The following is a 12,990-nucleotide window of genomic DNA, read 5'->3' as shown; positions in this document are numbered from 1 at the left end:
ATGACTGAGGAGCTTTACACATCCTACACCAAAGATGATTTCTACTGGCCCACCTATTAGAGGTGCTCAAAACTGCCATGCAGCCATGGCTTATCAACACATCTTCTATAAAAAATGTTTTCTGACTGTAACAAGAGAAAGCAAGATATGTTACCCCCTATGTTATGGAAATGTGACTAGAAGAGAGAGAGACTGTCCTGAATAAGCCTTAGACTTTGAAACTATTGTGAGGAAGTTTTCTGGTAGCTGTAAATGCTGTGCAAAACAGACTAAATTCTATTATTTGAGGCTTCATTATAAATCTTGTTAAGGGGCAGCCCAGGTGACTCAGCAGTTTAGCACCACCTTTGGCCCAGGGTATGATCCTGGAGACCCAGGATCGAGTCCCATGTCTGGCTTCCTGCATGGAGCCTGCTTCTCCCTCTACCTGTGTCTCTGCCTCTCCCTCTTCCTGTGTTTCTCATGAATAAATAAATAAAATCTTAAAAAAAAAAGAAGTATCAAGATGAATACTATGTTTCCTCTCTCATTCCAAACTTTGAGATCTCTCAAGATTAAGTAGGGAACAGTAATAAAACACTCATCTCTGAGAACACAGAGACTTGTAAAGAAAATACAAGTTTTTCTGGGCATCTGACTTTTTTTTTAAATTTATTTACTTATTCACGAGAGACACACAAGAGAGAGGCAGAGACATGGATAAGCAGGCTTTCTTCAGGGAAGCTGATGCAGGACTCGATCCCAGGACCCTGGAACCACGACCTGAGCCAAAGGCAGATAGATGCTTAACCACTGAGATACCCAGTTATCCTGGCATACAACCTTTAAGTGTTCCTTTTGTCCAGGATCAATTTTTACTTAACATTTATGGAATCACTGCAACAATGATCAGATAACTCCTATTTCAGATAGTTCCTGTGATGCGTCCTATTTGTGTGTCTCTTTGTTGGGAAGCTCCTAGCCAAATTACTAGAAATTTTGTTAGTCATCTAATCAAAGACATCAGTTTGATTACGGATAATTTGTTAATCTTCATTTAGAGAGGGAAACCCAATATCAGACTGCTATTGAAAGATCTTTTCAAGTAAACATATGAAGACTGTAGACATTTCTGTACCTTCGTACCTGAAAGTGCTATCTTTAATGGGACAACTATATGAAGTCACTGTTTCAATAACTTGACGTGTATATTAACAAAAGTAATTCAGTCTAAAAAAAGTTTAAAATTCTTAAGTCACTAGAGAGGTCCTAAAAACCCCATATCTGAGGAAATTGGAGACTGATAGCAAGGATTTGAGGTGGTGGCCTCATATTTACCATTTGTTAAAACTAAATAACAAATGCAGAGCAGAAAGTAGCTAGATACATAAAGGAACAGGAGAATCTGAGCATGCGCACCAATGAGCCTATGGCATCTGGAGGGGCCAAGTCTGGCAGAGCACAGTCCCGCTTCAGGCGGGAAAACCAACCCCCTTTGAAAAGACGGTCCTGTCCCTGGAGCTGGATTTAGAGACCCCGTTCTCGACTCACTTGCCCCGCCTACTTCCCTAACCCCTGATTGGTCAGTTCAAGTTCATTAACTGTTCTGATTGGTTGATTATCGCTGGGCAGTGGAATTGTGGGATATCATCTCGTGGAGCGATTCTTTGCCACCACCGCTTCAACCCTGAGGTAAGCTTTCTCTTTAGATCCTCTTAAACAAGTTAAAGGTAGGCTAGTAAAATGTGAGGAACCTCTCCAGCTCACTCAGATAGTTTAGTTCTTTCTGTACCTTCCAGCAGCCTCCAGATCCTTAGGACGGAGAAATGACTTAAAGCTTTTCGGAGCGATTGCTCTCAGGCTAAGATAAAACTAAAACTATTTTCGGTCCGTGAGACTTTTTCTAATTGCTCTTCCTCAGGGAAAAAGAACTCACCTTGGCCTGAGAAACCCCCAAATCAGCTAGACGTCCCTAGGTTTCTTTAACCGAAGAAAATAGACGCTGCCTAAGTGACTCTTTTATCACCAACTCTAGGATAAAGCAGAAACTTTCTTGGCGTCAGAGACCCCTAAATTTCCTCTCCCTAAGAGATTCCCAATGCCATCAGTTGGGGAGCACCAGATTGCTGCATTGAAACTCTCCACAGGGATCCCTGGGTGGCACAGCGGTTTGGCGCCTGCCTTTGGCCCAGGGCGCGATCCTGGAGACCCGGGATCGAATCCCACATCAGGCTCCCGGTGCATGGAGCCTGCTTCTCCCTCTGCCTGTGTCTCTGCCTCTCTCTCTCTCTCTCTCTCTCTCTCTCTCTCTGTGACTATCATAAAAAAATAAAAATAAATAAAAATTGAAACTCTCCACATTCTCAGCCGAAGTGATGGCTAATCCCGTAGTTGGAAATTCCAGTTCTCTTCACGCTAATAATTTTCAAATAACCTAGTAATGGGTTCTAAATCCACTCTATATTAGCAATCCTTGTTTCTTTTCAACAGAGCAAAACCCCACATCCCTCTGCCTGAAAACCCAAACCCATTTTTCAGAGACAAATCTATGAGACTTATCTCCCCACCCTTCTGCCTCAAAAGTCACCCCCTCCATAAAACTACTTGTTCACTTCACTGTTTCCCCAATAAGGATCTTAATATCTTTCCTTCAGTATAAGCCAAACTTCAGGCAAACTACTAACAGTAGCCAACCTTCTCTCAAAGACTCAAGGCTGCCTTGATCATGCTTACAGAAAACCTGCTGTCCCTAATCAATACTTTCTTTCATAGATCTCCCACCCTCTATTTTTTTTTTTTTTTTGTCACACACCCCCCATCCTTTCTCAGGAACAGATAAACCCAGGATGGAGAAAAGTAGAACCTTGATTCCAGGTGATTAACTGGATATAACCTACCTTCAGTGCTTTCTCCCTTCCTCAGGATCTTTGGCATTGTGGCTAGAGAGATTAGGTTCTGTCCTTTCGAGATCAGACCATTCCCAGCACCATGAATAAAGGCAGCTCCTTTGCAAAGAGCTCCAGGGAGGATACCCAGAAATCAGAGAAGAAATGCAAGGTAAGGGATCTGGAGGGGGTAGAGGGATGGCCCAGGGGACACTAGAGGGACTAGATTTCTGAGGAGGTGAGGTCAGAGGCACTGGGGAAAGGGATCAGGGTGTCGGGGAAATCCAGAGCCTCAGGAGCTTCCCACCTTCACTCTATCCTCACCTAACATCTCTGGAGACAATAGGTCTGTGACCTTGCACTGCATTTGGTGACTCTCACTCCATTCTAGAAAGTGAAAGAGCATGCTACCAGCATTAATTAAGCATCTACTGCATGCCTGAGGAGAGGGTAGGGAATGTTACCTATGTTCTTTTTTTTAAGATTTTATTTATTTATTCATGAGAGACACAGAGAAAAAGGCAGAGATACAGGCAGAGGGAGAAGCAGACTCCCTGTAGGGAGTTCCGATGTGAGCCTCGATCCCCAGATCCAGGATCCGGGATCAGGCCCTTAGCCAAAGACAGACACTCAGGCACCCCTATCCATGTTCTCTCCGTTAGCCTTGACATTAACCAGGAGGGATTATTAGCCCCAGTTCACAGATCCAACATGGACCTGTAGCAGAGAAAGAGACCTCAGCTGATGATCAGACATGTTTAGCTGACTTGCTGCTAAGGTTTATTTATTTTTCTTTCCCAGGCTTTCAAGGATATTTCCAAATACTTCTCTAAGGAAGAATGGGCAAAGCTTGGCTACTCAGATAAAATCACCTATGTGTACATGAAGAGAAACTATGACACCATGACTGGTCTAGGTAACAGAAAGTTTGGGTGCAGACAAGCCTGTGAACACGTGACCATACCTCAGTCCCTTTACATGCCATGGCTTCTTCCTAGGCTGCAGCAAGTGTCCCACACCTTCCTTTTGTGCGGGGGTGGGGGGTGGGATCCTAGGGCAGCTTTGGGACGCTCTGCTGTTTTATATTCTGTGCAGGACTGCGGGCCTGGAGTGGCCACAAAGATGCTCAGACCTAGATCTTGCATGTTTCTCTTCTGCTTACCCTTGTTTGGAATCCCCTAGCTCATAAGCTTGCCTGCCTCTGCTGCCTCCCAGGATTCTATCTTGCATTCCTCCTCTTGGGCTGTCTCTTAAGGAACAGATATTTTTGCTTCTTTCTAGGTCTCAGGGCCACCCTCCCAGCCTTCATGTGTCCTAAAAAACGTGCCATAAAATCCAAGAGGCATGATTCTGATGAAAATGAGAACCACAGGAATCAGAGTGAGTGGAAGGAAGGGCCTGGGGAGAGTCTCCTGAAGCCCAGCTGCTTTGGGGTCCAGTTCTTGGGAAGGAGTCTCAGAGTTTGTTACCTCCAAAGCATCGTGGCTGAGTGAGAAAAGTTGGATGTAGGTTAAGTATGGTCAGAGGCCATTCATATAAAATCCTAAAGCATGCAAAACAAGAGTATATATTTTTATGGATAATAAGTAAATGGTAAATGTATAAAAACCTGAATGAGAATAAAACCCATCAAATTCAGGAGTGCATAAGGAAGGAGGTCAGGGATCAGAGAGGACTGCACAGATGGCTTCAGCTGTGACTTGTTTATAGTGTTATATTTTGAATAAAGATCTAAAAATAATCTGAAGTAGCTGTGGTATATGGTAAGTTCTGACTAGACTCAGTGGTAAATAGGCATGCGTTTCCAATATTATTCTCCATAATTTTCTGTACATTTGAAACATTTCTTTGTTATTTTTTTAAGATTTTATTTATTTATTCATGAGACACACACACACACACACACACACACAGAGGGGCAGAGACACAGGCAGAGGGAGAAGCAGGCTCCATGCAGGGAGCCTGACATGGGACTCAATCCCGGGTCTCCAGGATCACGCCCTGGGCTGAAGGCAGGCTAAACTGCTGAGCCACCTGGGGTGCCCGAAACATTTCTTTTTTTAAAGGAGTTATTGTTCTTGCTACACTCTGTTAATGAATCACAGGACAATTAAGAAAAATTTAATTTGGGGCATTTAGGTAGCTTAATGGGTTAAGCATCTGCATTTGGTTCGTCTTGACCCCGGAATCCTGGGATCAAGCCTCGTATCAGGCTCCCTGCTTGGCGGGGAGTCTGCTTCTCTCTCTCTCCTTCTCCCTCTCCCTCTGTGTGCACTCTCTCTTTCTCTCTCTAACAAATATAAATATGTAAATATTTTTTAAAATTTAATTTAAGCGTAAATCCATGTGGAGCACCTGGCTGTCAGTAAAGCATGTGACTCTTGATCTCAGGGTTATGAATTCAAGTTGGTCACAGAAACTACTTCTTTAAAAAATGTAGGGGTGCCTGGATGGCTCAGTCGGTTGAACGTCTGCCTTTGGCTCAGGGCGTGATCCTGGAGTCCCGGGATCGGGTCCCACATGGGGCTCTCTGCATGGAGCATTGTTCTCCCTCTGCCTGCCTGTTTCTTTGCCTCTCTTTCTGTGTCTCGTGAATAAATATTTGTTTATTTATATATATTTATTATGATCCTTGAGTCATGATTCCCACAATCTGGGGATCACGACCTGAGCCAAAGGCAGACACAACCACTGAGCCACCCAGGCATGGGATCTAGCCCCACATTGGGCTCCACACTCAGCACAGAGTCTGGTTATCCCTCTCCCTCGCCCTGCTTGTGCTAGCCCGTGCTTTCTCTCTCTCTCAAATAAGTAAATAAAATATTTTTTAAAAATAACATTGAAATTAAAAAGGTATAAATCCACAAAAAATTTCCAGGCTCAATTTCATAATAGGGTAAAGGTATTGGATAAATATCTTAAGAAAGAGTGATTAATATATTATGAAGTGAAACAGCTATTTTCCTGTTTTACCAAAACCAAATAGTCTTCTTGCTCCTAATCAAACCTGATTCTATCTGTTGAGCCTGGGAGAGGGTCTGAGAAAGTGATCCTCTACACATGGAGCTTTTCTCCTTATCAGTGAGCAGAGGTAACATATGGTGAAAAAGGTAGCAGATTCTAGAAATCTTTGTGTATTTGATCGTGTGTGTACTCACTATAAAGGGATGAGATGTATTCACTTCTCTTCTGCTCTGACAGCACAAGTGGTAAGCAGAGTCAGAATTTTCAAACTGTCTCCAATAGACCTATGACTCTCTAGGAAAATAGGCCAGATTCCACAGGCTCCCAAAATGACTGAGAGGGCTGAAAATCTAGTGCTTGAGAATCTACAAAGTTTCTGACACTAAAGGAGTAACTTTATTCTAGAAACATTTCAGATTCACTGGGCTAAATCATCCAGGGTTCCTCATACACTTGATGGCTTTGTTGAAGTTTAATTGGCATGCTATAAAATTAACCTGGCTTAAGTGGATAGTGATTTTTGTTGCCACATAACTTTAAGTGAAAGCAATCAATTTAATTTAATTAATTCAATCAGTTTAATTTCTTTAGGGGGAAGAAGAAATATATACTAGAATAGGATGAGGCAGTGATGGGGTTTGGTTCACATTTTATAAATCATCAAAAGGAAAGTATGAATGGCACCACAAATAAATGAATAAACCATGATTTAAAGATAATTCAAGGGGATGCCTGGGTGGCTCAGCGGTTTAGCGCCTGCCTTCAACCCAGGGTGTGATCCTGGAGACCTGGGATCAAGTCTCACGTCAGGCTCCCTGCATGGAGCCTGCTTCTCTCTCTGCCTCTCTCTCTGTGTCTCTCATGAATAAATAAAATCTTTTAAAAAAATAAAATAAAAAATAAAGATAATTCAAAAGCCAGTCTCAAAATAACTTCTGGATAATGAGTGGACTCATAACCCTTTCCTGCAGAATTCCCTGATACTATATGAGTCTCTGGAGTTTGGGAATATTTGCCAACAAAGTAAAATTACCATTTATCACTTTTTTTTAGATGAACCTCTTCAGGAGGTTTCCAATGTGAAAAAGAGAAAACACCAGAAGGTGAGTATCTCCCAAATCTAAAAAAACAGACTGTTTCTCCACGGATGTGAATATTGGTAAGAGTGGGAGAATATTGAATATACCCTGGCCCTCACTGCCTCCCTTTCCTGATCCCTTTATCACAATTCCTGATGTAGCATCATCAATAGCTTAATGAGTAGCAATTGTGGTAGCTGATACTTCTTTTGTTTTCATGGTGATATCCGATATTATTTTAAGCAATTCACAAGGATTAATTTCTTTAATCCTTCAGAAAACTTCTATGACATTTTCCTATCAGTATTCCCAGATAATGAGGATAATAATAATAATAACTAATCATAAAGATGAGGGTATTGTGGTACAGAGATTTTAAGTAATTTGCCTGAGACCACAGTGGCAATGGTAATAATCTGTACATTTTAAACATTTCTTTTTTTAAGGGGGTTATTGTTCTTGCTAGACACTGTTAATGAATCACAGGACAATTAAGAAAAGCCAGAAATGATTTTCCAGCTCATGAACCTTTTCATGTGTGTATGAAGTTCAAGGGTTCCCCCCCAAAGGGCTTTACCCCACAGAAGCTGCTGATGTTTTCATTTAGACACCCACTCTTGCAACAGAAGTACCAGCTCCCTTCTGCTCTGTGGCAGGGCCAGTCTCACGTGGCTTGGAAATGACCTGGGCTGTCAGCCCCTCCCTACCGTGAGCTCCTTTCCAGTCTTGTCTGCACCTGAGGCATCTGTGAAGCCTCAGTCCCCAGCCCAGGGGGACCCTCTAAGGTGCCCAAATTTTTTATTGACTAAGTGATTCTGCAATTGTAGATGAAACTCTGGAAGGTAAAGGGCTCTGGAAGTTGGATTGCCAGCGTGGAGACCATTGAGACCATTCAAAGAACAATCATAAGACAAAGTATTCATTTTCATTAATTAGCACATTGAAAAGTTGTACTTTGACTTAGCTTTCTTTTGTTGTTCACTGTTTCATAAATGAGGAGACTGAATGAAAGGTAGCTTAAGATTGTTGGTCAGTGGGAGCCCTGGTGGCTCAGCAGTTTGGCGCCGCCTTCAGCCCAGAGCGTGATCCTGGATCACATGATCCTGGGATCGAGTCTCATGTTGGGCTCCCTGCATGGAGCCTGTTTCTCCCTCTGTGTCTCTGCCTCTCTCTCTCTCTCTCTCTCTCAGAAATAAATAAAATCTTTAACAAAAAATATAATAAAATAAAAGATTGTTGGCCAGTGATGCACCCCTACAGCAGCAATATTGGTACAGGAACCATTTTGCCTAATTCCACATTAAACATTCTTGCCAGGGTAGGACAGGATGTGACATCTGGCACTTTTTTTTAAATTTATTTTTTTAATTTATTTTTTTAATTGGATTTCAATTTGCCAACATATAGCATAACACCCAGTGCTCATCCCTCCAAGTGCCCCCCTCAGTGCCCATCACCCAGTCACCCCAACCCCCCACCTACTTCCCTTCCCCACCCCTTGTTCATTTCCCAGACTTAGGAGTCTCTCATGTTCTGTCTCCCTTTCTGATATTTCCCACTCATTTTTTCAACTTTCCCCTTTATTCCCTTTCACTATTTTTTATATTCCCCAAATGAATGAGACCGTATAATGTTTGTCCTTCCCCGATTGACTTATTTCACTCAGCATAATCCCCTCCAGTTCCATCCAGGTCGAAGCAAATGGTGGGTATTTGTCGTGTCTAATGGCTGAGTAATATTCCATTGTATACATAGACCACAGCTTCTTTATCCATTCATCTTTTGATGGACACCGAGGCTCCTTCCACAGTTTAGCTATTGTGGACATTGCTGCTAGAAACATCGGGGTGCAGGTGTCCTGGTGTTTCACTGCATCTGTATCTTTGGGGTAAATCCCCAACAGTGCAATTGCTGGGTCATAGGGCAGATCTATTTTTAACTCTTTGGGGAATCTCCACACAGTTTTCCAGAGTGGCTGCACCAGTTCACATTCCCACCAACAGTGTAAGAGGGTTCCCTTTTCTCCGCATCCTCTCCAACATTTGTTGTTTCCTGCCTTGTTAATTTTCCCCATTCTCACTGGTGTGAGGTGGTATCTCATTGTGGTTTTGATTTGTATTTCCCTGATGGCAAGTGATGCGGAGCATTTTCCCATGTGCTTGTTGGCCATGTCGACGTCTTCCTCTGAGATTTCTGTTCATGTCTTTTGCCCATTTCATGATTGGATTGTTTGTTTCTTTGCTGTTGCGTTGAATAAGTTCTTTATAGATCTTGGAAACTAGCCCTTTATCTGATACGTCATTTGCAAATATCTTCTCCCATTCTGTAGGTTGTCTTTTAGTTTTGTTGACTGTTTCATTTGCTGTGCAGAAGCTTCTTATCTTGATGAAGTCCCAATAGTTTATTTTTGCTTTTGTTTCTCTTGCCTTCATGGATGTATCTTGCAAGAAGTTGCTGTGGCCAAGTTCAAAAAGGGTGTTGCCTGTGTTCTCCTCTAGGATTTTGAGGGAATCTTGTCTCACATTTAGATCTTTCAACCATTTTGAGTTTATCTTTGTGTATGGTGTAAGAGAATGGTCCAGTTTCATTCTTCTGCATGTGGCTGTCCAATTTTCCCAGCACCATTTATTGAAGAGACTGTCTTTCTTCCAGTGGATAGTCTTTCCTCCTTTGTCAAATATTAGTTGACCATAAAGTTGAGGGTCCACTTTTGGATTCTCTATTCTGTTCTATTGATCTATGTGTCTGTTTTTGTGCCAGTACCACACTGTCTTGACGACCACAGCTTTGTAGTACAACCTGAAATCTGGCATTGTGATGCCCCCAGCTATGGTTTTCTTTTTAAATATTCCCCTCGCTATTCAGGGTTGGCGCTGCTTTCTTTGCTGTATCTATTCATCTCTGTGAACCATTCCTTTCCTCTCCCCTGTACTCATCTCCCCTGTACCATTTTCCAGCAGTGTTCTGTCCCCTCTGTGAATTCATACATTTACTCTCCCAGCAGCTCTCTACTAGCTTCCATGTGATCCCTTATATTTTAGAGAACCCCCTCCTTTCTTCCACAGATTACATGGATTCTTAGAATGCTATTCTTCCCCAAATCTTCTGTATACCACACTTCATTTACATGGAGCATTTTGCTGTTTGCAAGACTGCCTGGAAAGAAGGTGAAGACAAACATTCTAGTCCTGGAAACACCCTTCATTTAGGCCATTCCCTTTTGTTCTAACGTTGCTCATAATTTAGGTAAATAATGATCTCCCAGAGTTGTTGAGGGCATTACTCAAGGTACTGCATGTGAAGACACTTTGTAAGCTCTAAAGCACTAGAGAAATGCCATTGATATTGTTTATATGTGACCTTCACATTAAAAAGGTGATGCTCAAAACGGTGAAGGAAGAAGAGGATTCAGACCCAATACCAATAACACCTGGATTTGAGCAGGCTCAGAAAGTGCTGTGCCTCCCTGGAAAAGCAAGTACCTCTGATCAACAGAGTGAGATAATACCAGGTAAGAGGTGGATAGCTATGTGGGAACAACTCCTCTGCCTTTCCTGGCTGTGTTAAGTATGTGGTCTAAGTATGGGGGATGGATCCTGGACAGGCTTGTGGCCAGACCAGACTGAGGAGCTCACCCAGCTCCAGCTGGGATGTTAGAACATGACTTACAGGGGCGCTTGGGTGCCTCAGTCAGTTGAGTGTCTGCCTTGCGCACAGGTCATGATCCTGGAATCCCGGGATGGAGCCCCACATTGGACTCCTTGCTTAGCAGAGAGCCTGCTTCTCCCTCTCCCTCTGCCCCTCCCTCAACTCATGCGCTCGCTTGTTCACTCTCTCTCTCTCGAATACATAAATAAAATCTTTTAAAAAAAAAGAACATGACTTCCAGAGTCACCAATTTGAATGGTCATTGATATAAAAGCCAAGTGATTCTAGGCAAGTCTTCTAAAATCTCTGAACTCCAGATTCCTAGTCTAGAAAATGGAAGTAAAGAATCATAGTTCACAAACTGTTCAAAGGTGTTAGATCTAGAAAGCCTGACCACCTGAAAGGTCGTCAAGCAATTCCATCTGTGATAACCTGGGAACGTATCTGACTCACAGATGTATTCCCAGCCCTCAACTCAATGCCTGACACACAATATGCGCTTAACAAACATAGGTTGAATGAATGAAGGTCTGAATGAATGTTCTGGTAAGTAAAGAGGTTGGGAATCTAAACCTGACAATGGGAGGAGCCAGCAGCTAAAATTCTAACTGGCATTTGATGTGTATTGGTGGAGGTCTAACATCTCAGCCTCTCTGAGCAAGAAGATGTGGAAAGCAGACTGTTAAATGCCTGTGGGCACTAAAAAGGGAGGAGGCATCTCCTTATCTGACAAAACAGAGACTAACACTACCCAACCCATCCATCCCCCACTTACCACCTCTACTCTACCATAGGACCCAAGAGAGGGAAGAATAGTATTTGGGCCTACAGACTGCGGGAGAGGAAGAACCTAGTAGTGTATGAAGAGATCAGTGATCCTGAGGAAGAGGACTAACTCTGTAAGTGACCCTTCAGTCCATACCCACACACCTGCAAAATGTACTTTTCCATTATGGTACTGGCATCACATCTTGTCACTTATTCCCCCAAATCATTACTTTCTCCTAGTCTCTTGAGGTGCAGTTTTGAGGCTAAATGATGAGGTTTCCCATGCTCTTTCTGCTCCATGCTCTGTATAGACAGGGATCCTCCCTACCTAGAATGCTGTGGGCTCCCAAACCCCAGGTCAGCTCCCGATGTGTAGGGCACACCTTCCTCTAGCCTAGAAACCCATAGTACAGGTAAGGGAGTCACTGTGGCATGAGCATAAGGTTCTCTTTGAGGAGCAGTGGGAGGTGCTTGCAGATCATGAGGTAGGGCAGAACCAGAGTGCTCGGGGTCTTGCAGGTCTGGATGAGGAGTTCGGTATTGATTTATCGGTTAATCGGAGCTCACCGCCACTTATTTTCCTTCTCTTTCCTTGCCTCAACCTCAGGGATGTGACAAGTGCCCATGATAAGAAGCAGAACCTGGTGGCCTTTCAGGAACATGGGCATGGCTGTGAACTCCTAGTCATCAGGTGTATAGCAAGCAAGAGTTCACAATAGTGAAAAGTTAAGCGTGATTTTTCTTACTATCTGCCAAATATTCTGTTAGATATTAGAGTTTTGTTAATGAGCAAGACATATACTTAATGCATATTTCTTTTTGTATATCCATGCACTTAACTTAGAAAACAAGTATTGTCAGCTATTCTATGCCCAGAACAGCACTACCCTCTTTTGCTGATGTGATTACTGGGAGCGGTTCTGGTTGTTTGCACATGTTTTTCTCTGTATTTACACACACACACACACACACATACACAGTACCACTGTAAGTATCTCCCACCTGCTTTTGCCTGCTACCAGCACACCCCAGACAAGTACCCTTCATCTTGTTCCTGTTCAGCAGGTGCTCTGTGGTACAAACCTCCATTATTCATTTACATTTCATCAGTCATTGATAATTAATAAACATAAGTTTCAGCTGTTTGCTCATCTCATTCTTGTGCACAGAGCCCTGTGCATATGTGTGTTTCCTTAGCATACAGTCTTAGAAGTGGAATTGTTATGTCAAAGAGTTCATTCATTCAACAAACACCTACTGAACATGTACTGTGTACCAAGCAGTGTCCTAGGTTCTGGAAAAACCTCAGGGAACAAGGCAGACAAATGTCTGAGCCCGTGTGGAGCTGACATTCTAATGGGGGATGTTTTCCGTTTTCATTTTTTTTAAAGATTTTATTTATTTATTCATGAAAGACACACACAGAGAGAGAGGCAGACACAGGGAGAGGGAGAAGCAAGCTCCTTGCAGGAAGCCTGACGTGGGACTTGATCCCGGGTCTCCAGGATCACACCCTGGGCTGAAGGCAGTGCTAAACCGCTGAGCCATCCGGGATGCCCCTCCAGTTTTCATTTTGATGGACACTGTATACCCCAATCGTGGAGTGGGTGCTGGTTGGACACCTTGGCCTTTGCTCTTTGTAAGATCTCCAGGGTCAGGAGCTCAGA

At 43.0% G+C, this 12,990-nt stretch overlaps 1 protein-coding gene and 1 pseudogene across 1 annotated transcript; both read left to right on the top strand.

Moving 5' to 3' along the window:
- On the top strand, nucleotides 1–1,096 carry LOC144309021 (E3 ubiquitin-protein ligase RNF138-like; annotated as a pseudogene).
- Nucleotides 1,097–1,538: 442 nt separating this feature from the next.
- Nucleotides 1,539–12,479, top strand: SSX4 (SSX family member 4). The gene is made up of 8 exons (XM_077887723.1): nucleotides 1,539–1,671; nucleotides 2,902–3,036; nucleotides 3,666–3,780; nucleotides 4,146–4,244; nucleotides 6,882–6,931; nucleotides 10,283–10,418; nucleotides 11,350–11,454; nucleotides 11,931–12,479. The coding sequence occupies exons 2-7, from the start codon at nucleotides 2,968–2,970 to the stop codon at nucleotides 11,448–11,450; spliced, it is 570 nt and encodes a 189-aa protein (XP_077743849.1). The 5' UTR covers nucleotides 1,539–1,671; nucleotides 2,902–2,967; the 3' UTR covers nucleotides 11,451–11,454; nucleotides 11,931–12,479.
- Nucleotides 12,480–12,990: the final 511 nt, after the last annotated feature.

The sequence above is a fragment of the Canis aureus genome, chromosome X, assembly GCF_053574225.1.
Source record: "Canis aureus isolate CA01 chromosome X, VMU_Caureus_v.1.0, whole genome shotgun sequence".
Classification (NCBI taxonomy): Eukaryota; Metazoa; Chordata; class Mammalia; order Carnivora; family Canidae; genus Canis; species Canis aureus.
This window is presented reverse-complemented; position numbering and strand designations above follow the sequence as displayed.